Source organism: Oncorhynchus masou, chromosome 16 (assembly GCF_036934945.1).
Source record: "Oncorhynchus masou masou isolate Uvic2021 chromosome 16, UVic_Omas_1.1, whole genome shotgun sequence".
Classification (NCBI taxonomy): domain Eukaryota; kingdom Metazoa; phylum Chordata; class Actinopteri; order Salmoniformes; family Salmonidae; genus Oncorhynchus; species Oncorhynchus masou.
This window is the reverse complement of record NC_088227.1, coordinates 44,646,263-44,670,723: the sequence shown is the minus strand read 5'-3', so window position 1 is coordinate 44,670,723 and position 24,461 is coordinate 44,646,263. Positions and strand designations below refer to the sequence as shown.

The window sequence follows — 24,461 nt, the reverse complement described above, 5'->3', positions numbered from 1 at the left end:
CTGGGTCGCTCCTCTTTTCAGTTCGCTGCAGCCAGCGACTGGAATTAGCTGCAACAAACACTCAAACTGGACAGTTTTATCTCCATCTCTTCATTCAAAGACTCCATCACGGACACTCTGACTGACAGTTGTGGCTGCTTTGTGTGATCTATTGTTGTCTCTACCTTCTTGCCCTTTGTACTGTTGACTGTGCCCAATAATGTGTGTACCATGTTTTGTGCTGCTACCATGATGTGTTGCTGCCATGCTGTATTGTTGTCTTAGGTCTCTGTTTATGTCCTGCTGTGGTGTCTCTTTTGTCATGAGGTGTGTTTTGTCTTATATATATATATATATATATATATATATATATTTATTTATTTTTTATTTTTTTATCTGAGCCCCAGTCCCCGCATGAGACCTTTTGGTAAGCCGTCATTGTAAAATAAGAATTTGTTCTTAACTGACTTGCCTAGTTAAATAAAGGTTAAATAAAAAAATAAATAAAAAAATAAAAAAGATAGGTTACCACGTGTATGCGACAGAGGAACCACACCTCCGAGGATCTGCCAATCAGAGAGGAAGCCGGGTGGTGTTGAACCCAGATGGCTCCTGCTGATATATAACCCTCATGTCTGGGGCTGATGCAATCCTTCAAGAAGACCGAACGTGTCGCCAGCTTCGCCAGCTATTAAAGACAAACATCCTTTCTCTGTAACTAACCAAGGCGCCAAGAAACAAGGGACACTCGTATCTTCGAGTTTTATAAAGATCACCCAGCTAATTATCTGGTGAGTAAATCATTATTCATTGGAATTCATTGAGTTAAAACGAATATTTTCTGTAAAGTGAATCGGATTTTTACTCAAATTTCTTAAGCAGAATGGAGAATTATCTAATGAGAGAATTTAGTTGTTTATTACCGACGCAAATTGGGATGTATTTTATTAAAGACTGTCGCCAATCTAGTTATATAGCCTATACATTCAGATTGATTCTACTGTTGGCACACCTATCCTTTGAGCAACATGTATTTTAAGCGAATAGGAAAACATACAGGAGATATAACATCTAATTAAAAATGTGGTTGCAAATGCTGTGCAAAACAGTTGTACCGTACTACGATGCAACGTGAAGCGTGTCTTTGCAGAGTGGCAAAAAAAGAGAAGGACTCCGCGATCCTACTGCCAGTGTAATATCCTGATGCAACGGGAACGGAATAATCCCATGTGTTTGAGCCTATATCCATTCATTATGTGGCATGCTCCTGACCTTTGTTTGGTACACCAGAGGTTGGATAGGTTTTGGCATATAATATTACTATGTACACTCCAATCGGTCCCAGGACACCGTGTACATTAAAATGAACTGTGTCGAGTAGGATGATTCAATTATTTCATCATAAAAGAGGCAACGCGGTCAATTTAAACATTCGGGCACAGGACCGGAAGCTCCCTTTGATTTAAGGAAGAGGCAGAAATGGAACATTATCGTGATTCTGCAACAAACAAAAAAAAGAAGCATTGTCTGGGCCTTAACCTATAGAGAGAGACATGCTGCGGTTACAAACCTTGTTATATGATGAGGATCAGCACATGGAATGAGGAGGAGCGAGAAAGCTGTCATCTCTCCGGGAATATAGCCAAAACAAGATTGCTAAAGCAGTAATATAATTTAGCAGACGTACTGAAATAGCCACATGATAGAGCAACAACCTGTTTAAAATGAATTTTATATATATAATCAGATTCTTAAAAATTAGCTCCCTCATCAATCACCATGTGAATCTGACTTTTTAAAATGTGATATATCATGCCACCCACACCCAGATTAAATAGGCCACTGACTGGACTAGCCAAATTAAAACAAACATTTAAACGGAGCCCAAGGAAATTATGTAACCAGTTTAGGACGACATGATGTGAGCGTCAAACAATGTTGGCTCATCATCTTGGTGTGTTGGCTCATCATCTTGGGGGTTTTGGCTCATCATCTTGGTGTGTTGGCTCATCATCTTGGTGTGTTGGCTCATCATCTTGGTGTGTTGGCTCATCATCTGGGGGTGTTGGCTCATCATCTTGGGGGTGTTGGCTCATCATCTTGGGGGTGTTGGCTCATCATCTTGGGGGTGTTGGCTCATCATCTTGGGGGTGTTGGCTCATCATCTTGGGGGTGTTGGCTCATCATCTTGGGGGTTTTGGCTCATCATCTTGGGGGTGTTGGCTCATCATCTTGGGGGTGTTGGCTCATCATCTTGGGGGTGTTGGCTCATCATCTTGGGGGTGTTGGCTCATCATCTTGGGGGTGTTGGCGCACCATCTTGGTTTTGGCTCAACACATGGTGATTGACGAGGGAGCTCATTTTTAAAAGAGGAATTGGGTCAGTGTGTAAAATCTGTTTCATACTTTAGTAACTGTCGTAAAAATCACTCTGAGGCCAATGACTGCATGGCTATCTGTCTGAAGATTTATTGCAGACACATACCAAATGAACAGCCTTCAATACATTTGATAAATGACTTGGATAAGCTAAGAACAATTACTAAGCTAAAAATAAATGAACAACTGCCCGTGATTATTCTTTATCTGACAGTAGGCCCGGAGTATAGTCTACTGCTAAACAGTACAGTACAGTAGGCCCGGAGTATAGTCTACTGCTGAACAGTACAGTAGGCCCGGAGTATAGTCTACTGCTGAACAGTACAGTACAGTAGGCCCGGAGTATAGTCTACTGCTGAACAGTACAGTAGGCCCGGAGTATAGTCTACTGCTGAACAGTACAGTAGGCCCGGAGTATAGTCTACTGCTGAACAGTACAGTAGGCCCGGAGTATAGTCTACTGCTGAACAGTACAGTAGGCCCGGAGTATAGTCTACTGCTGAACAGTACAGTAGGCCTGGAGTATAGTCTACTGCTGAACAGTACAGTAGGCCCGGAGTATAGTCTACTGCTGAACAGTACAGTAGGCCCGGAGTATAGTCTACTGCTGAACAGTACAGTAGGCCTGGAGTATAGTCTACTGCTGAACAGTACAGTAGGCCTGGAGTATAGTCTACTGCTGAACAGTACAGTAGGCCCGGAGTATAGTCTACTGCTGAACAGTACAGTAGGCCCGGAGTATAGTCTACTGCTGAACAGTACAGTAGGCCCGGAGTATAGTCTACTGCTGAACAGTACAGTAGGCCTGGAGTATAGTCTACTGCTGAACAGTACAGTGGGCCCGGAGTATAGTCTACTGCTGAACAGTACAGTAGGCCCGGAGTATAGTCTACTGCTGAACAGTACAGTAGGCCCGGAGTATAGTCTACTGAACAGGCCTAGCCTGCTCCTGTGATATTACAGTACTATAGCTGCATCACTTATCTGACTGCGGGCCTATAGAGTAGGCCTACGCTAGCCTACATTAGTTCATATGGCCCAGTTCACGTACAAGTCCGTTCTGAGAGCGGGGAACATTTTAAACCCAGTTCAAGTACAAGTCCGTTCTGAGAGCGGGGAACATTTTAAACCCAGTGCCCTAAAATCATTTCATATGTGTCTTATCTGCTGCTCCTGGCAAACCCTGGAACAGCTTGTAGCTAATGTCACCATTCAGCTACAGTCTGTCTGTCTGGCACTATTTTCATCCACCCTCGTATCAACTCCTCTGTTCCCTGATTGGGTAATAGAGTGACGGGGGGGGGGGGGGGAGAGAGAGAGAGAGAGAGAGAGAGAGAGAGAGAGACACTATCAGAAGGTTACTTAAGTTCACTTTTAATTTCTTTCACAAGCTTTATCTGACTGTATGGTAAGAGAGCCTAGCAAAATGTTTTTTCTTTAGAGCAATAATTAGATGTGTGAATGATGGATGTCCATACAGTATGATAGACGTATGGATGACGGATGATGGATGTCCATACAGTATGATAGACGTATGGATGACGGATGATGGATGTCCATACAGTATGATAGACGTATGGATGACGGATGATGGATGTCCATACAGTATGATAGACGTATGGATGACGGATGTCCATACAGTATGATAGACGTGATGCTGGTGGATGACGGATGTCCATACAGTATGATAGACGTATGGATGACGGATGTCCATACAGTATGATAGACGTATGGATGATGGATGATGGATGTCCATACAGTATGATAGACGTATGGATGATGGATGTCCATACAGTATGATAGACGTGTGGATGATGGATGATGGATGTCCATACAGTATGATAGACTTGTGAATGATGGATGATGGATGTCCATACAGTATGATAGACGTGTGAATGACGGATGCCCTTACAGTATGATAGACGTATGGATGATGGATGTCCATACAGTATGATAGACATATGGATGACGGATGTCCATACAGTATGATAGACGTATGGATGACGGATGATGGATGTCCATACAGTATGATAGACGTGTGAATGACGGATGCCCATACAGTATAATAGACGTGTGGATGATGGATGTCCATACAGTATGATAGACGTGTGAATGATGGATGATGGATGTCCATACAGTATGATAGACGTGTGGATGATGGATGATGGATGTCCATACAGTATGATAGACTTGTGAATGATGGATGATGGATGTCCATACAGTATGATAGACGTGTGAATGACGGATGCCCTTACAGTATGATAGACGTATGGATGATGGATGTCCATACAGTATGATAGACGTATGGATGATGGATGTCCATACAGTATGATAGACGTGTGAATGATGGATGATGGATGTCCATACAGTATGATAGACGTGTGGATGATGGATGATGGATGTCCATACAGTATGATAGACTTGTGAATGATGGATGATGGATGTCCATACAGTATGATAGACGTGTGAATGACGGATGCCCTTACAGTATGATAGACGTATGGATGATGGATGTCCATACAGTATGATAGACGTATGAATGATGGATGACGGATGTCCATACAGTATGATAGACGTATGGATGACGGATGTCCATACAGTATGATAGACGTATGGATGATGGATGTCCATACAGTATGATAGACGTATGGATGACGGATGATGGATGTCCATACAGTATGATAGACGTATGGATGACGGATGTCCATACAGTATGATAGACGTGTGGATGATGGATGTCCATACAGTATGATAGACGTATGGATGACGGATGATGGATGTCCATACAGTATGATAGACGTATGGATGACGGATGATGGATGTCCATACAGTATGATAGACGTGTGGATGATGGATGATGGATGTCCATACAGTATGATAGACGTGTGGATGATGGATGATGGATGTCCATACAGTATGATAGACGTATGGATGATGGATGTCCATACAGTATGATAGACGTGTGAATGACGGATGCCCATACAGTATGATAGACGTGTGAATGACGGATGCCCATACAGTATGATAGACGTGATGCTGGTGGATGATGGATGGATGATGGGTGTTGTTTTTGTTTGAAAATATGCTTTGTCTCACGTGTGTACACATTGCCAGCTCACAAAAGTAAACAGGCTTAGAACACAAAGCTTAGCAAGTTCCATCGTCAGTATTAATTAATTTTATTTTTTAATTTTTAAAAATAAATTTGTATAGAATGACAACTCTTTAATGACGGAAAGTCTATTTTCACTGAGAGAATGAAGGAATAAGAACATCTAGGAAGAGATCCATTTTCTAACTCCGCCCCCCCCCCCCCCCCCCCCCCCCATTCCCCTCTCCAAGCTACTCAAATTACTGTCAGTCTAGGCAACGTCTGAGACGCTGCAATTAACCGTGCCAAGAATGGTAGGCTAGGCTACTGCAATATGAGGACAGGTCTGTCATTTATGTAGTCAGGCTGTCGCTTCGTCCCAAAATGGCACCCAATTCCCACGATGCAATACTTTTGACCGGGCTCTGGTACAGATAAATAATAAGTGTACTACAAAGGGAATAAATGACCTTTTTTTTGTTAGGAGAGAGCCTGTGTTTCGCAGACAAAACGAAGCAACGTCACGACTGCTCAACAAGCGCGGCGCTCCGTCGTTCATTCCAATCCGGTTGGTGGTCCCGTTCTTCTTTTCACGTCTCATTTTTTTTTTTTTTTTTAAACCTTTATTTTACTAGGCAAGTAAATGACGGCCTAGGAACAGTGGTTTAACTGCCTGTTCAGGGGCAGAACGACAGATTTTGTACCTTGTCAGCTCGGGGATTTGAACTTGCAACCTTTCGGTTACTAGTCCAACGCTCTAACCACTAGGCTACACTTTCTTGGCACCTCTTGAGTCCCCGGGGATGTCTACTGTACAGTGTGTCTCTGCCATGAGACACAGCTGCTGCATAATTTACACTTAGTCGCCACGACGACAGAAAGTCTCAATGCTTCCTGTCCTGGGCCTAGACGTAGTCAAGCTGGCATGACCAACCTTATAGTGAAAAAAAAACAAGACATTATTATTATTATATTATTATTATTACTATTATTATTATTACTATTATTATTATTACTATTATTATTATTATTATTACAGGTAATGTATACAGAATCATAAGTTTGAGTCCTTGACAACAAAATCATTCTACCTATTTGTAAAGTATTAAGGTGAAGGGTCCTTACACTTCCTCTTCCTCCTTCTTTAGGTGACTGTGAATATGCCTTTTATCAGAGCATTCAGCAAGGTGGCTAAGCAGGCCCTCCTGAACCCAGGATGTGGCTGTCAGCCAATCACAGTGGCCGTACGGACCATCAGCTTCTCGCCTCGCCAGGTCACCTCGGACGCCAGCTTCCACTCTGTGTCCTTCTCCGAGACGGACCACCCCAAGGTGCTCATCACAGGTAAGACCAATCCAATCACTCAATCAGGTAAAAGCTCCGAGAGACATCATCACCTGGGGTAGGATTCCCAGTTACAACTTACTACAAAAGGATCTATTCACAATGATGTGAAGAAACAAACCTTTCTCTAACGACTCTCCAGCTCGCTGTGTATTCTTTGGGACGAACCTCAATAACACAATCTCTCTCTGAAGAAGGTGAACTTTGTCTGACTGAACATTAAGAAGGATTCTCAAGCAACAGACACCGTAGGATAGAACTCTATTTATGGGAAGTGAACCTTAACCTCACAACCTCAATATCACACAATAGGACCTCTTGTCTATGGTCTGTCGACGGTAAAGAAGCTTTGTCTAAGTGAACCTAAAAGAGGCTCCCAAGCAACAGATAGCTGGATTTATAAAGTGTTTGGTCTGTTGTGTGAAGGGAACATCAGTGTTCACAAGCAGGATCAATAGGATAGAACCACTGTAACTACAACAGACACAGTAGGATATAAGGGCCCCGACCCTCTCCTTTTCACACCCTCTGCTACTCTGCTTCTCACATTCTTTGCAAATGTATAAAAAAAAAAAAAAAATGTAATAAAAAAAGTATTCAGACCCTTTGCTATGAGACTCAAAGTTGAGCTCAGGTGGTACATTTCAATTGATTGGATAGGATTTGGAAAGGCACACACCTGTCTATATAAGGTCCCACAGTTGACAGGTGCATGTCAGAGCAAAAACCAAGCCATGAGGTTGAAGGAATTGTCCGTAGAGCTCCGGGCCAGGATTGTGTCGAGGCACAGATCTGGGGAAGGGTACCAAAACATGTCTGCAGCATTGAAGGACCTCAAGAATACAGTGGCCTCCATCATTCTTAAATGAAAGAAGTTTGGAACCACCAAGACTCTTCCTAGAGCTGAGCACCCGGCCAAACTGAACAATCAGGGGAGATGGGCCTTGGTCATAGAGGTGACCATGAACCCAGTTCCTCTGTGGAGATGGGAGAACCTTCCAGAAGGACAACCATCTCTGCAGCACTCCACCAATCAGACCTTTATGGTAGAGTGGCCAAACGAAAGCCACTCCTCAGTAAAAGGCACATGACAGCCCTCTTGGAGTTTGACAAAAGGCACCTAAAGACTCTCAGACCATGAGAATCAAGATTCTCTGGTCTGATGAAAACAAGATTGAACTCTTTGACCCGAATGCCAATCGTCACATCTGGAGGAAACCTGGCACCATCCCTACGGTGAAGCGTGGTGGTGGCAGCATCATGCTGTGGGGATGTTTTTCAGCGGCAAGGACTGGGAGACTAGTCAGGATCGAGGGAAAGATGAGCAAAGTACAGTGAGATCCTTGGTGAAAACCTGCTCCAGAGGACTCAGGACCTCAGACTGAGGAGAAGGTTCACCTTCCAACAGGACAACGATCCTAAACACACAACCAAGATAACGCAGGAGTGGCTTCAGGACAAGTCTCTGGATGTCCTTATGTGGCCCAGCCAGAGCCTGAACATCTCTAGAGAGACTTGAAAATATCTGTGCAGTAACGCTCCACATCCAACATGATAGAACATGAGCAGATCTGCAGAGAAGAATGAGAGAAACCATCCAAATGCAGGTGTGCCAAGCTTGTAGCGTCACACCCAAGAAGACTCGAGGCTGTAATCGCTGCCAAATGTGTTTCAACAAAGTACTAAGTAAAGGGTCTGAATACTTATGTAAATGTGATATTTCAGTGTTTTGTTTTATATATTTGCAAACATTTCTAAAAACCTGTTGTTGCTTTGACATTATGGCGTATTGTGTGTCGATTGGGGGGGGGGGGGGGGCGATTGAATCAATTTTAGAATAAGGCTGTAACGTAACAAAATGTGGAAAAGTCAAAGGGGTCTGAATACTTTTCGAATGCTCTGTTTTAATGGGGGGGGGGGGTTCACCTCTTTTTAATATTGCCCTGTATGTTTTCTCTTCTCTCACTCTCTCATTCTCAGGTGGCCTTGGACAGTTGGGGGTAGGGCTGGCTACAATGTTGAGGTAAGAGCAGTGTGTTCTGTTGTAGAAAGACAAGCATTTCTTCTCTATAAGTGTTGCTGCTTAACATTAAATGGATATTAATTGAGGACCATTTTTAGCTGCTTATTACTATGACATAATCAGTGTTGGGGAGTAGTGAACTATATGAACTGTACTATATTCAATTAGTAATTGAACTACATTTTGCAGTAGCTTGGTGGTGGTTAAACTAAATTGAAATATTGGTAGAATTTATCACGGCTAAAGTGAAAGCCATCCTCTCTTGGGGAATGCTGCTTTTCAGTTAGCTTTGCGACAGTATCAAAAAGGAATTTCGGATTGTTCTTATTTTCCTCAATTAAGTTAGAAAAATAGGATGATCGAGCAGCAGTAAGGGCTCTTCGGTACTGCACGGTACTGTCTTTCCAAGCTAGTCGGAAGACTTCCAGTTTGGTGTGGCGCCATTTCCGTTCTAATTTTCTGTTCTATTGTTTTACCATGTAGCGGTGTGGCTAACTACTTTAACTACACACTACTGTTTTACCATGTAGCGGTGTAGCTAACTACTTTAACTACACACTACTGTTTTACCATGTAGCTAACTTCTGGAACTACACACTACTGTTTTACCATGTAGCGGTGTAGCTAACTACTGGAACTACACACTACTGTTTAACCACGTAGCGGTGTAGCTAACTACTGAAACTACACACTACTGTTTTACCATGTAGCGGTGTAGCTAACTACTTTAACTACACACTACTGTTTTACCATGTAGCTAACTACTGGAACTACACACTACTGTTTTACCATGTAGCGGTGTAGCTAACTACTGGAACTACACACTACTGTTTTACCATGTAGCGGTGTAGCTAACTACTGGAACTACACACTACTGTTTTACCATGTAGCGGTGTAGCTAACTACTGGAACTACACACTACTGTTTAACCACGTAGCATTGTAGCTAACTACTGGAACTACACACTACTGTTTTACCATGTAGCTAACTACTGGAACTACACACTACTGTTTTACCATGTAGCGGTGGAGCTAACTACTTTAACTACACACTACTGTTTTACCATGTAGCGGTGAAGCTAACTACTGGAACTACACACTACTGTTTTACCATGTAGCATTGTAGCTAACTACTGGAACTACACACTACTACAGAGTGATCCGTTCTACCAATTTGTACTCTGACATTTCAGATGTTTACACATGATACGTTTTCATTAAGTAGTGTGGGTGGAGTGAACTACTTTTTCAAAAGTAACTTCTGTAAAGAAAACTATATTTTTCTTAAGTGTAGCCTAACTTCTTCCAGTGTGAAGTAATTGGTAGCTTGGTAAGATATATTTTAAGAGTGGCATCCCCAACACTATATAATCTAGGTACCACTTAAAACAAACAACAATTTACAAAAAGCTTTATATAGCATACAGGAAGGCTTCAGTGACAATGTTTCTTCTAAGTTGCACAGAGGCACAATCAGCCCAAGGAGAAAAGCAGGAGATTGAACTTCATTCAACTGTTCTTGAGGTTTCCCCTGTTAGTTAACACTATCAACGTTTCACTTTTACTGTGGCAATTGTGATCAAACGCCAATATATTCGCCACTTTCAATGCGACACACCCAAAACAAAATGAACGAGGCAGAATGCATCTGAGTAGGATTCTATTTGCACACGACTCAACCTGTATTCTACACTTTTACTTTCAACTGGACCGTGTTTACAGCATGAGTGGTCATGAGTAGATGCAGCTTGTTTTGAGATCAAAGCAAGAGCTGCATGCCCTTTATTTAACCTTTAGTTAGCTAGGCAAGTCAGTTAAGAGCAAATTCTTATTTACAATGACTGCCTACCCACCCGGCCAAACCCGGATGACGCTGGGCTAATTGTGTGCCGCCCTACGGGACTCCCAATCACGGCCGGATGTGATACAGTCTGGATTCGAACCAGGGACTGTAGTGACACCTCTTGCACTGAGATGCAGTGCCTTCGACCTCTGCGTCCATGTGTGTGTGTGTGTGTTAACTATTTAACTAGAATGATTAAAAGGCCGCTAAAATTGTAAATACTGGTTATCGGTATCGGTTTTTTGGGGGGGGGCAAGGAGAATATCGGTCAAAAATGTCATATCGGTGCATAGTTTTAACCGTGGCAAAGTAGGCTACTGTGGCTATTTGATCATAATGTAGGCCTACCAGAGAGGCCTACCATTAACAACAATGGAGAAAATGTGTCAAATAACATTTTAACATGGAAATAGATGTTCTATCATTCAGCCGATTGTCGCTGCCAATGTGGGGTGTTCAATGTAGGCCTACATTCCATGAGACCTTTGGGGGGGAGGGGGGGAAATGTTGTTTAATGCAAGAAACCACTTTACAAAATCAAATAAATTATTATTCCCATACCATTATTACATATAATCAGACAAATTATGCTACCCTCTGCCTATTGGCTACAAGGCTTAGTCAAGCCTGTCTCAGAATTCAACACTGCCCCTTTAAGACAAACAAAAGCTCTTTACCTGACTCTCTTTTCAAAGATGTCTAGAAATGTACACATTTTGTGTTCTTGTAGGAAACAATCACTCCCCTATTGCTGACCACAAATTATATACAACTGGGCTAATAACTCACTAACTAGCACAGGAAGCCTAGTGGTTAGAGAGTAGAGGCGGCAGGTAGCCTAGTGGTTAGAGTGTAGAGGCGGCAGGTAGCCTAGTGGTTAGAGTGTAGAGGCGGCAGGGTAGCCTAGTGGTTAGAGTGTAGAGGCGGCAGGTAGCCTAGTGGTTAGAGTGTAGAGGCAGAAGGGTAGCCTAGTGGTTAGAGTGTAGAGGCGGCAGGGTAGCCTAGTGGTTGGACTAGTAATCGAAAGGTTGCAAGATCAAATCCCCAAGCTGACAAGGTAAAATTCTGTAGTTCTTCCCCTGAACAAGGCAGTTAACCGGCTGTCCCCCCGGTAGGCTGTCATTGAAAATAAGAATTTGTTCTTTAACTGACTTGCCTAATTAAATAAAGATTACACACCACACTGACCAAACAGTTATTTTGTGGGCATTTACGTATGTCCCCATTACCAGTGAAAGTGATGTTCGACCAGTCGGCGAAAAGCCCACGACAGAGAACGGTTGATTGTCAAGGGCAAGGGAATTCCATTATCTTGCCGTTTTTAATTGGATTTCGCCTTTTTGAGTCGTCTCGCTGAAATGTTCTTAATCTTGTCAAATGACTGCTGGACTTGTTGACCGCTCGATTCCACACGGCAGACGTTGTGGGCCAGGTTAGGAATGCTGTGTTGCATGTGTGATGTAAAATATCACATGACGTCATTACGCTTTGACATCGTGCCGACATCCGATGTTCGCATTTTTAGCTAATATCGTCCGATTCCGATATGTTCTCCGATGTTTGTTTTTTTGTTTGTTTTTTGTTGTTGTTGTTATTATTATTATTTTTTTTTTATATATTTTTTATTTATTTATATATATATATATATATATTGCATACCAAGTTAACTGTAACTTAAAGCGGATACAGCCTCAGTGTTCACATTAAAGGCACGCTGGAAGTTGCATTGAATTTGAACAACATTCATGGTTGCCCTCAGCAGACCTGATATTTGCACTGTGCCAAAAAACCAGGGAACATTATTCATAGCACTTGTGGTAACCCTGTACTCAACAACCAACCATTGAAATGTAGCCTTAAGGGGGGGGGGGGTTTAGTCGAGCTTCAACTTCCTGTGTTTAAATGTAACATCCTGTTTCGCAGGAAGCGGTTCGGAAACAACAATGTGATCCTGTCGGATATCAGGAAGCCTCCAAGTCACATCTTTCACAGCGGTGAGTGATACACAACATGTAGACACAAAATAACATCTCTGTCCTGACCACAAGGCCGTTGGCCCATGTCTCAAACATCTCTGACCTGGCCCATGTATCAAACATCTCTGACCTGACCACAAGGCCGTTGGCCCATGTCTCAAACATCTCTGACCTGGCCCATGTATCAAACATCTCTGACCTGACCACAAGGCCGTTGGCCCATGTCTCAAACATCTCTGACCTGGACCATGTATCAAACATCTCTGACCTGACCACAAGGCCATTGGCCCATGTATCAAACATCTCTGACCTGACCACAAGGCCGTTGGCCCATGTATCAAACATCTCTGACCTGACCACATGGCCATTGGCCCATGTATCAAACATCTCTGACCTGGCCCATGTCTCAAACATCTCTGACCTGACCACAAGGCCATTGGCCCATGTATCAAACATCTCTGACCTGACCACAAGGCCGTTGGCCCATGTCTCAAACATCTCTGACCTGGCCCATGTCTCAAACATCTCTGACCTGACCACAAGGCCGTTGGCCCATGTCTCAAACATCTCTGACCTGACCACAAGGCCGTTGGCCCATGTCTCAAACATCTCTGACCTGACCACAAGGCCGTTGGCCCATGTCTCAAACATCTCTGACCTGACCACAAGGCCGTTGGCCCATGTATCAAACATCTCTGACCTGACCACAAGGCCGTTGGCCCATGTCTCAAACATCTCTGACCTGGCCCATGTATCAAACTTCTCTGACCTGACCACAAGGCCGTTGGCCCATGTATCAAACAACTCTGACCTGACCACAAGGCCATTGGCCCATGTATCAAACATCTCTGACCTGACCACTAGGCCGTTGGCCCATGTCTCAAACATCTCTGACCTGACCACAAGGCCATTGGCTCATGTATCAAACATCTCTGACCTGGCCCATGTATCAAACATCTCTGACCTGACCACAAGGCCGTTGGCCCATGTCTCAAACATCTCTGACCTGACCACAAGGCCGTTGGCCCATGTCTCAAACATCTCTGACCTGACCACAAGGCCATTGGCCCATGTATCAAACATCTCTGACCTGGCCCATGTATCAAACATCTCTGACCTGACCACAAGGCCGTTGGCCCATGTATCAAACATCTCTGACCTGACCACAAGGCCGTTGGCCCATGTATCAAACATCTCTGACCTGACCACAAGGCCGTTGGCCCATGTATCAAACATCTCTGACCTGGCCCATGTATCAAACATCTCTGACCTGACCACAAGGCCGTTGGCCCATGTATCAAACATCTCTGACCTGACCACAAGGCCGTTGGCCCATGTATCAAACATCTCTGACCTGACCACAAGGCCGTTGGCCCATGTATCAAACATCTCTGACCTGACCACAAGGCCGTTGGCCCATGTATCAAACATCTCTGACCTGACCACAAGGCCGTTGGCCCATGTATCAAACATCTCTGACCTGACCACAAGGCCATTGGCCCATGTATCAAGCATCTCACCATAGGAGTGATTTTAGGATCAGTTTAGTCTTTTAGATCATAATGAATCAGATTACATGGAACAGGGAGGACCTGATCCAAATCAGATTACATGGAGAGGAGACCTGATCCTAGATTATAATGAATCAGATTACATGGAGAGGAGACCTGATCCTATATCATAATGAATCAGATTACATGGAGAGGAGACCTGATCCTAGATCATAATGAATCAGATTACATGGAGAGGAGACCTGATCCTATATCATAATGAATCAGATTACATGGAGAGGAGACCTGATCCTATATCATAATGAATCAGATTACATGGAGAGGAGACCTGCTCCTATATCATAATGAATCAGATTACTTGACACCAAGGTTGAATATTTTCCCGGTATTTTTTACAAATATTCCATCCCGAGAATGAAACACTTGTCTCCCGGGTAACCCGGTTTTTCCCGTCAAATCCGGAAGTGTCATTCAAAAGCATTAGAAAGCATATAAATATGTCTGGATTTGATCTTCTTTGAAACTACCCAGGAGTTCTATTGGCTCCTGCATCCCACTTCGAATAGTCGATTGGTTTAAGAAATGCGAGGGGAAAAAAAGAAGAGAAAAATGTTTCTAGTCTAGCATTTCCTGCATGGGACTCCCAAGATCTGAGGAGGTTTTTTAAGGAGAGAGACCAGCAGGTGCTGTGGAAGAGACGGGAGGATATCAGTTCTAGAGGTTTATTACATGACCCAACGTTAGCTAGCTAAATATATCATATACATATATAATTTACGGCTAATATTGCATTGAATGTATTACCTGAAAGAGTTAGGCTAGGAAATATATATATATATATACAGTGCCTTGCGAAAGTATTTGGCCCCCTTGAACTTTGCGACCTTTTGCCACATTTCAGGCTTCAAACATAAAGATATAAAACTGTATTTTTTTGTGAAGAATCAACAACAAGTGGGACACAATCATGAAGTGGAACGACATTTATTGGATATTTCAAACTTTTTTAACAAATCAAAAACTGAAAAATTGGACGTGCAAAATTATTCAGCCCCTTTACTTTCAGTGCAGCAAACTCTCTCCAGAAATTCAGTGAGGATCTCTGAATGATCCAATGTTGACCTAAATGACTAATGATGATAAATACAATCCACCTGTGTGTAATCAAGTCTCCGTATAAATGCACCTGCACTGTGATAGTCTCAGAAGTCCGTTAAAAGCGCAGAGAGCATAATGAAGAACAAGGAACACACCCGGCAGGTCCGAGATACTGTTGTGAAGACGTTTAAAGCCGGATTTGGATACAAAAAGATTTCCCAAGCTTTAAACATCCCAAGGAGCACTGTGCAAGCCATAATATTGAAATGGAAGGAGTATCAGACCACTGCAAATCTACCAAGACCTGGCCGTCCCTCTAAACTTTCAGCTCATACAAGGAGAAGACTGATCAGAGATGCAGCCAAGAGGCCCATGATCACTCTGGATGAACTGCAGAGATCTACAGCTGAGGTGGGAGACTCTGTCCATAGGACAACAATCAGTCGTATATTGCACAAATCTGGCCTTTATGGAAGAGTGGCAAGAAGAAAGCCATTTCTTAAAGATATCCATAAAAAGTGTTGTTTAAAGTTTGCCACAAGCCACCTGGGAGACACACCAAACATGTGGAAGAAGGTGCTCTGGTCAGATGAAACCAAAATTGAACTTTTTGGCAACAATGCAAAAGGTTATGTTTGGCGTAAAAGCAACACAGCTCATCAACCTGAACACACTATACCCACTGTCAAACATGGTGGTGGCAGCATCATGGTTTGGGCCTGCTTTTCTTCAGCAGGGACAGGGAAGATGGTTAAAATTGATGGGAAGATGGATGGAGCCAAATACAGGACCATTCTGGAAGAAAACCTGATGGAGTCTGCAAAAGACCTGAGACTGGGATGGAGATTTGTCTTCCAACAAGACAATGATCCAAAACATAAAGCAAAATCTACAATGGAATGGTTCAAAAATAAACATATCCAGGTGTTAGAATGACCAAGTCAAAGTCCAGACCTGAATCCAATCGAGAATCTGTGGAAAGAACTGAAAACTGCTGTTCACAAATGCTCTCCATCCAACCTCACTGAGCTCGAGCTGTTTTGCAAGGAGGAATGGGAAAAAATTTCAGTCTCTCGATGTGCAAAACTGATAGAGACATACCCCAAGCGACTTACAGCTGTAATCGCAGCAAAAGGTGGCGCTACAAAGTATTAACTTAAGGGGGCTGAATCATTTTGCACGCCCAATTTTTCCGTTTTTGATTTGTTAAAAAAGTTTGAAATATCCAATAAATGTCGTTCCACTTCATGATTGTGTCCCACTTGTTGTTGATTCTTCACAAAAAAAATACAGTTTTATATCTTTATGTTTGAAGCCTGAAATGTGGCAAAAGGTCGCAAAGTTCAAGGGGGCCGAATACTTTCGCAAGGCACTGTAGGTACTCACAGTGTGGTTGGAGGTGTTGGGTGTATATAGGTACTCACAGTGTGATTGGAGGTGTTGGGTGTATATAGGTACTCACAGTGTGGTTGGAGGTGTTGGGTGTATATAGCTACTCACAGTGTGGTTGGAGGTGTTGGTGGTTTGAGAGCCTTTCCCTGGGTGGTTGGAGGTGTTGGGTGTATATAGGTACTCACAGTGCCTTGCGAAAGTATATCTCCAGAACAGGATTATCTGTTTTGGATGCAATTTGAATGGAGTTGATGGAGAGAGAGAGACTGCGAGAGAGTGCTTGTGTATGCACTGATTTAAAGCATCTATATTCAAGCGATAGGCTGTTTGAAAACAGGCTATGCTGCATCAAATGGTAGTCCTACCCTGTTACCATGATGAGATGCTACGTGCAATGGAAACTACGCTTTGCCCTGAGGTGGGCCGTCTGTCTCCACCCCCGCCCTGAGGTGGGCCGTCTGTCTCCACCCCCGCCCCCGCCCTGAGGTGGGCCGTCTGTCTCCACCCCCGCCCCCGCCCTGAGGTGGGCCGTCTGTTGTATTCAGCATTTCACTCTGAGGTCTACTACACCTGTTGTATTCAGCATTTCACTGTAAGGTCTACTACACCTGTTGTATTCAGCATTTCACTGTGAGGTCTACTACACCTGTTGTATTCAGCATTTCACTGTGAGGTCTACTACACCTGTTGTATTCAGCATTTCACTGTGAGGTCTACTACACCTGTTGTATTCAGCATTTCACTGTAAGGTCTACTACATCTGTTGTATTCAGCATTTCACTGTAAGGTCTACTACACCTGTTGTATTCAGCATTTCACTGTGAGGTCTACTACACCTGTTGTATTCGGCATTTCACTGTAAGGTCTACTACACCTGTTGTATTCAGCATTTCACTGTGAGGTCTACTACACCTGTTGTATTCAGCATTTCACTGTAAGGTCTACTACACCTGCTGTATTCAGCATTTCACTGTAAGGTCTACTACACCTGTTGTATTCAGCATTTCACTGTAAGGTCTACTACACCTGTTGTATTCAGCATTTCACTGTAAGGTCTACTACACCTGCTGTATTCAGCATTTCACTGTGAGGTCTACGACACCTGTTGTATTCAGCATTTCACTGTAAGGTCTACTACACCTGTTGTATTCAGCATTTCACTGTGAGGTCTACGACACCTGTTGTATTCAGCATTTCACTGTGAGGTCTACAACACCTGTTGTATTCAGCATTTCACTGTAAGGTCTACTACACCTGTTGTATTCAGCATTTCACTGTGAGGTCTACTACACCTGTTGTATTCAGCATTTCACTGTAAGGTCTACCTACACCTGTTGTATTCAGCATTTCACTGTGAGGTCTACTACACCTGTTGTATTCAGTATTTCACTGTAAGGTCTACTACACCTGTTGTATTCAGCATTTCACTGTGAGGTCTACTACACCTGTTCTATTCAGTGCATATGACAAATACAATTTGATTTGTTATATTGATCCCTGTGAAAAGCTTCTTGTACAGGGCACCAGGAAGTGGATGTGTTCTGAAAGGTTAATTGATAACTAAGGTCACAGACCTCATGATCAATACCTGATGAATGGTGATTGGCTGGCCAGTACTGCAGTGACGGATGCCAACCAAGTCTAACTGACCTATTTAGATATAAACTGTCTAGAGAATTACCCGAGAATACTGTCTAGAGCCCTGTTAACCAAGAATACTGTCTAGAGAAGTAACCGAGAATACTGTCTAGAGCCCTGTTAACCGAGAATACTGTCTAGAGCACTGTTAACCGAGAATACTGTCTAGAGCCCTGTTAACCGAGAATACTGTCTAGAGCCCTGTTAACCAATAATAATGTCTAGAGCACTGTTAACCGAGAATACTGTCTAGAGCCCTGTTAACCGAGAATACGGTCTAGAGCCCTGTTAACCCGAGAGTACGGTCTAGAGCCCTGTTAACCGAGAATACTGTCTAGAGCCCTGTTAACCGAGAATACGGTCTAGAGCCCTGTTAACCCCAGAATACTGTCTAGAGCACTGTTAACCGAGAATACTGTCTAGAGCACTGTTAACCGAGAATACGGTCTAGAGCCCTGTTAACCGAGAATACTGTCTAGAGCACTGTTAACCGAGAATACTGTCTAGAGCCCTGTTAACCGAGAATACGGTCTAGAGCCCTGTTAACCGAGAATACGGTCTAGAGCCCTGTTAACCGAGAATACTGTCTAGAGCACTGTTAACCGAGAATACGGTCTAGAGCCCTGTTAACCGAGAATACTGTCTAGAGCCCTGTTAACCGAGAATACTGTCTAGAGCCCTGTTAACCGAGAATACTGTCTAGAGCCCTGTTAACCCCAGAATACTGTCTAGAGCCCTGTTAACCGAGAATACTGTCTAGAGCCCTGTTAACCCCAGAATACTGTCTAGAGCCCTGTTAACCCCAGAATACGGTCTAGAGCCCTGTTAACCCGAGAATACTGTCTAGAGCCCTGTTAACCGAGAATACTGTCTAGAGCCCTGTTAACCCCAGAATACTGTCTAGAGCCCTGTTAACCGAGAATACTGTCTAGAGCCCTGTTAACCGAGAATACTGTCTAGAGCCCTGTTAACCCCAGAATACGGTCTAGAGCCCTGTTAACCCCAGAATACGGTCTAGAGCCCTGTTAACCCCAGAATACGGTCTATAGCCCTGTTAACCCCAGAATACTGTCTAGAGCCCTGTTAACCCCAGAATACTGTCTAGAGCCCTGTTAACCGAGAATACTGTCTAGAGCCCTGTTAACCCCAGAATACGGTCTAGAGCCCTGTTAACCCCAGAATACGGTCTAGAGCCCTGTTAACCCCAGAGTACGGTCTAGAGCCCTGTTAACCCCAGAATACTGTCTAGAGCCCTGTTAACCGAGAATACTGTCTAGAGCCCTGTTAACCCCAGAATACTGTCTAGAGCCCTGTTAACCGAGAATACTGTCTAGAGCCCTGTTAACCCCAGAATACGGTCTAGAGCCCTGTTAACCCAGAATACTGTCTAGAGCCCTGTTAACCCCAGAATACGGTCTAGAGCCCTGTTAACCCCAGAATACGGTCTAGAGCCCTGTTAACCGAGAATACTGTCTAGAGCCCTGTTAACTGAGAATACTGTCTAGAGCCCTGTTAACCGAGAATACTGTCTAGAGCCCTGTTAACCGAGCGTATCTCTGAAATGTGTTCCTCAAGCTTTGTTCTTTTCAAAGCCTTTTAATTCAGCTCGTGTCGTGTTCATTTTGAGTTTTTTTGGGGGGGGGGACTTGAACAATCCTTAAAAGACGCTGCGAGAAAGTTCTGTCGACGGCTCTCCGTGCCTATTATGATGTTAATGAAATCGGACTCTTTTTTTTTATATATATATATATATATATATGTTAAGAGAATGACCCCACTGAATGACCCCACAACATGAAGAATCATATTTTGTCTTAGTAAAATGTACTTAATAACATAAGGAAGTGTAATTTCATCACCAAAAGCACCTTTTGGACACCCTCGATAATACTGTCGCTGCCGATGATGCTAAATGGAAGAGTGGCTAGAAACCCTAGACCAGGGGTTCCCAAACTCTTTCACTCAGACCCCCCCCCCCCCTTCCCACATGCACGCGCCATGTCTATTTCTATGGTAACAAGCACTGTTCACGACACAAACTGTTCGCACCCCTCTTGTTGGCGGAGAGAACATGTTGCAGGTTTTAACATTTTATTTCCTGTTTTATCCCCCCCCCCCCTCCAGGGCCCTTCATCTACTCTGACATCCTGGACTATAAAAACCTTCGTGAGATCGTTGTCAACAACCGCATCACCTGGTTGGTTCATTACAGTGCCTTGCTCAGTGCCGTGGGAGAGTCCAATGTAGCTCTGGCACGGGACGTCAACATCACTGGTGAGCCATAGAGAATCCGCCATCTTGGCTCAACTTAGATCCACAACACACCAGTTGTTTTATTTTTGTTATAACCAAGCCTGGAAGGTGTCCACGGGGAGTAAGTGTGAACTTCCTGTTTGTCAGGGCTCCACAACGTCCTGGACATTGCAGCGGAGCACGGACTGCGTCTGTTCGTCCCCAGCACCATCGGAGCTTTCGGGCCCACCTCTCCCCGGAACCCGACCCCTGACCTCTGTGTCCAGAGACCCAGAACCATCTATGGGGTCTCCAAAGTCCACGCAGAGCTCATGGGAGAGGTGAGAGAAGAAAAAAAAAATACAATATTGTAAGAAATACAAAATATATAGCAAATTGGGGATCAATTGACAATGAGCGTTCAGCCTCAAGCCACTCTGCCCCCAGCTACTCAGGAATCTGACCTGGTGTATTTGACCCCTTCAGTCATCTGAAATCATTGGTCTGTAACGTCACTATAAGTGAAACATCCTAACCCTTATTGCCCGTCTTCCCTCCAACAGTACTACCACCACCGCTACGGCCTTGACTTCCGCTGTCTGCGCTACCCAGGCATCATCTCTGCTGACTCACAGCCTGGAGGAGGAACGACAGGTGAGTTAGAGACACGCACTGTAGCAGAACACACACGCACCTGTCCTCCCTCACACACTCTCTCTCTCTCACACACACACACACACCTCTGTCCTCCCACACACACACATAGCGTAACACCAGTCCCTTCACAATCGTAACTCTATTTGTGTCTGCCTCCTGACTTCAACATGTCATTGGGGTTATGTAACAACAGAACATGGTCCTTGTGTTTATGGCCTTCAGTATTTTTTGCCAGGGTGACAATGCTAAGACATTAGGTAATGCTGCTACAGGGTGATAATGCTAGGTAATGCTGCTACAGGGTGATAATGCTAGGTAATGCTGCTACAGGGTGATAATGCTAGGTAATGCTGCTACAGGGTGACAATGCTAAGACATTAGGTAATGCTGCTACAGGGTGACAATGCTAAGACACTAGGTAATGCTGCTACAGGGTGACAATGCTAAGACATTAGGTAATGCTGCTACAGGGTGACAATGCTAAGACACTAGGTAATGCTGCTACAGGGTGACAATGCTAAGACACTAGGTAATGCTGATACAGTGTGACAATGCTAAGACATTAGGTAATGCTGCTACAGGGTGATAATGCTAGGTAATGCTGCTACAGGGTGACAATGCTAAGACATTAGGTAATGCTGCTACAGGGTGACAATGCTAAGACACTAGGTAATGCTGCTACAGGGTGACAATGCTAAGACACTAGGTAATGCTGATACAGTGTGACAATGCTAAGACATCAGGTAATGCTGCTACAGGGTGGCAATGCTAAGACATTAGGTAATGCTGCTACAGGGTGACAATGCTAAGACATTAGGTAATATGACTACTACCAGGATGATAATGCTAGGACATCAGGTAATGCTCCTACAGGGTGATAATGCTAGGACATTAGGCAATGCTCCTACAGGGTGATAATGCTAGAACGCTAGATAATACAACTACTATCAGAATGGTAATGCTAGGACATTAGGTAATGCACCTACACGGTGATAATGCTAGGATGTTAGGGTAATAGTGTAGCAGTATTAACTATGTCTCAACCCCTCCCCTTTTATGACACACCCCTCACCCCATGCCTGGTTATCCAATGGCGTTCCCTCACTTTGGGGCTGATGAGGTGGTGTCTGTAACTGAAGGGAGTTAGCCTTGTCCAAGACAGAATTTCCTGAATCCCCTGTTTCTGTAGGGAGACAGCTTGATGTACCAGGACACCCCCTGGACAGGACACTAGTCTATCTCCTGTTTCTGTAGTGAGACGGCTTGATGTACCAGGACACCCCCTGGACAGGACACTAGTCTATCTCCTGTTTCTGTAGTGAGACGGCTTGATGTACCAGGACACCCCCTGGACAGGACACTAGTCTATCTCCTGTTTCTGTAGTGAGACGGCTTGATGTACCAGGACACCCCCTGGACAGGACACTAGTCTATCTCCTGTTTCTGTAGTGAGACGGCTTGATGTACCAGGACACCCCCTGGACAGGACACTAGTCTATCTCCTGTTTCTGTAGTGAGACAGCTTGATGTAGCAGGACACCCCCTGGACAGGACACTAGTCTATCTCCTGTTTCTGTAGGGAGACAGCTTGATGTACCAGGACACCCCCTGGACAGGACACTAGTCTATCTCCTGTTTCTGTAGGGAGACAGCTTGATGTACAGGACACCCCCTGGACAGGACACTAGTCTATCTACTGTTTCTGTAGTGAGACAGCTTGATGTACCAGGACACCCCCTGGACAGGACACTAGTCTATCTCCTGTTTCTGTAGTGAGACGGTGTGATGTAAACGCATCTATCTCCTGCCTCCCTGTCTCCAGACTACGCGGTAGCCATCTTTCACGACGCCGTCAAAACGGGGAAGTTTGAGTGCAACCTGAAGCCAGACACGCGGCTGCCCATGATGTACATCGACGACTGTCTGCGTGCCACCGTGGAGATGATGGAAGCGCCCGCAGACACCCTCTCCATGAGGACCTATAACATCAACGCCATGAGCTTTACCCCTGAAGAGCTGGCTCAGGAGGTCCAGAAACAGCTGCCGGACCTGGAGGTCACCTACGACATCGACCAAGTCAGACAGGCCATCGGTAAGATCATTTTATTGATGCTTTTATTTATCCTGGTTTGGAGTTGCAAAATTCCTAATGTTTTCCTGAAAAATCCAGTGGGAAGATTCCCCTTCTGATTCTGGGAATCCTCTAACCCGGGCATTTCTTGAAAAGCTGGGAATTAGCAACCATAATACTGGTGGATGATACCATCTGAGATCAATGAACGAGGAAGACCAGTCTAAACACGCCACACGAGGCCTCGTCATTGAGATTCTCCAAACGCACACATGCATTTTAAGATTTTCATGAAGTTTTAATGTAGAAACGAACAACAACAAAGTCTTGTGACAATTTGGCCGACCAAAAAAACAAAAAAACAAGTGTCAAAGACGTTGGAGTTGAAGACATTGACCATGTCCCCCCCCTCTTCTCTCCCTTTGTAGCCGACAGCTGGCCAATGAACTTTGACGACTCTAACGCGCGGAACGACTGGGGCTGGAAACACGACTACGACCTCCCGGAGCTCGTCCAGACCATGCTCAACTACATCGGCTCAGACTCGCGCATCGCAAAGGCTAACTGAGGGGGCCAGAGGTGGCGTGATGCTGGCTGACGTGATGCTGGGTGGGGTGATGCTGGGTGGGGTGCTGGAGCAGTGTTTCTTTGTACATACTGTAAAGACTGTTGTTTTATAGGAGGGAGACACGTGGTGTGTAAATAGTCGTTTTCTCTGTCATTTGGAAGGGCTCTCAATCTGTCGGTGTCTGTCTCGGCGTCTGTCTCGGCGTCTGTCTGTCTGTCTCGGCGTCTGTCTGTCTCGGCGTCTGTCTGTCTCGGCGTCTGTCTGTCTGTCTCGGCGTCTCTGTCTGTCTCGGCGTCTCTGTCTGTCTCGGCGTCTGTCTGTCTCGGCGTCTCTGTCTGTCTCGGCGTCTCTGTCTGTCTCGGCGTCTCTGTCTGTCTCGGCGTCTGTCTGTCTCGGCGTCTCTGTCTGTCTCGGCGTCTCTGTCTGTCTCGGCGTCTCTGTCTGTCTCGGCGTCTCTGTCTGTCTCGGCGTCTGTCTGTCTCGGCGTCTCTGTCTGTCTCGGCGTCTCTGTCTGTCTCGGCGTCTCTGTCTGTCTCGGCGTCTCTGTCTGTCTCGGCGTCTCTGTCTGTCTCGGCGTCTGTCTGTCTCGGCGTCTCTGTCTGTCTCGGCGTCTCTGTCTGTCTCGGCGTCTCTGTCTGTCTCGGCGTCTGTCTGTCTCGG

The 24,461-nt window shown here is 44.6% G+C and overlaps 1 protein-coding gene across 2 annotated transcripts; it reads left to right on the top strand.

The window, feature by feature from the left end:
* Positions 1 to 631: 631 nt before the first annotated feature.
* Positions 632 to 24,085, top strand: tdh (L-threonine dehydrogenase). 2 transcript variants are annotated; one of them, XM_064991760.1, is made up of 10 exons: positions 632 to 770; positions 5,934 to 6,017; positions 6,598 to 6,793; positions 8,774 to 8,816; positions 12,582 to 12,652; positions 20,398 to 20,547; positions 20,674 to 20,846; positions 21,069 to 21,159; positions 22,985 to 23,254; positions 23,662 to 24,085. In XM_064991760.1, the coding sequence occupies exons 3-10, from the start codon at positions 6,610 to 6,612 to the stop codon at positions 23,799 to 23,801; spliced, it is 1,122 nt and encodes a 373-aa protein (XP_064847832.1). In that variant the 5' UTR covers positions 632 to 770; positions 5,934 to 6,017; positions 6,598 to 6,609; the 3' UTR covers positions 23,802 to 24,085. The 2 variants fall into 2 exon arrangements, with proteins under 2 accessions (XP_064847832.1, XP_064847831.1); XM_064991759.1 differs by lacking the exon at positions 5,934 to 6,017 and having other exon boundaries at positions 23,662 to 24,083.
* Positions 24,086 to 24,461: the final 376 nt, after the last annotated feature.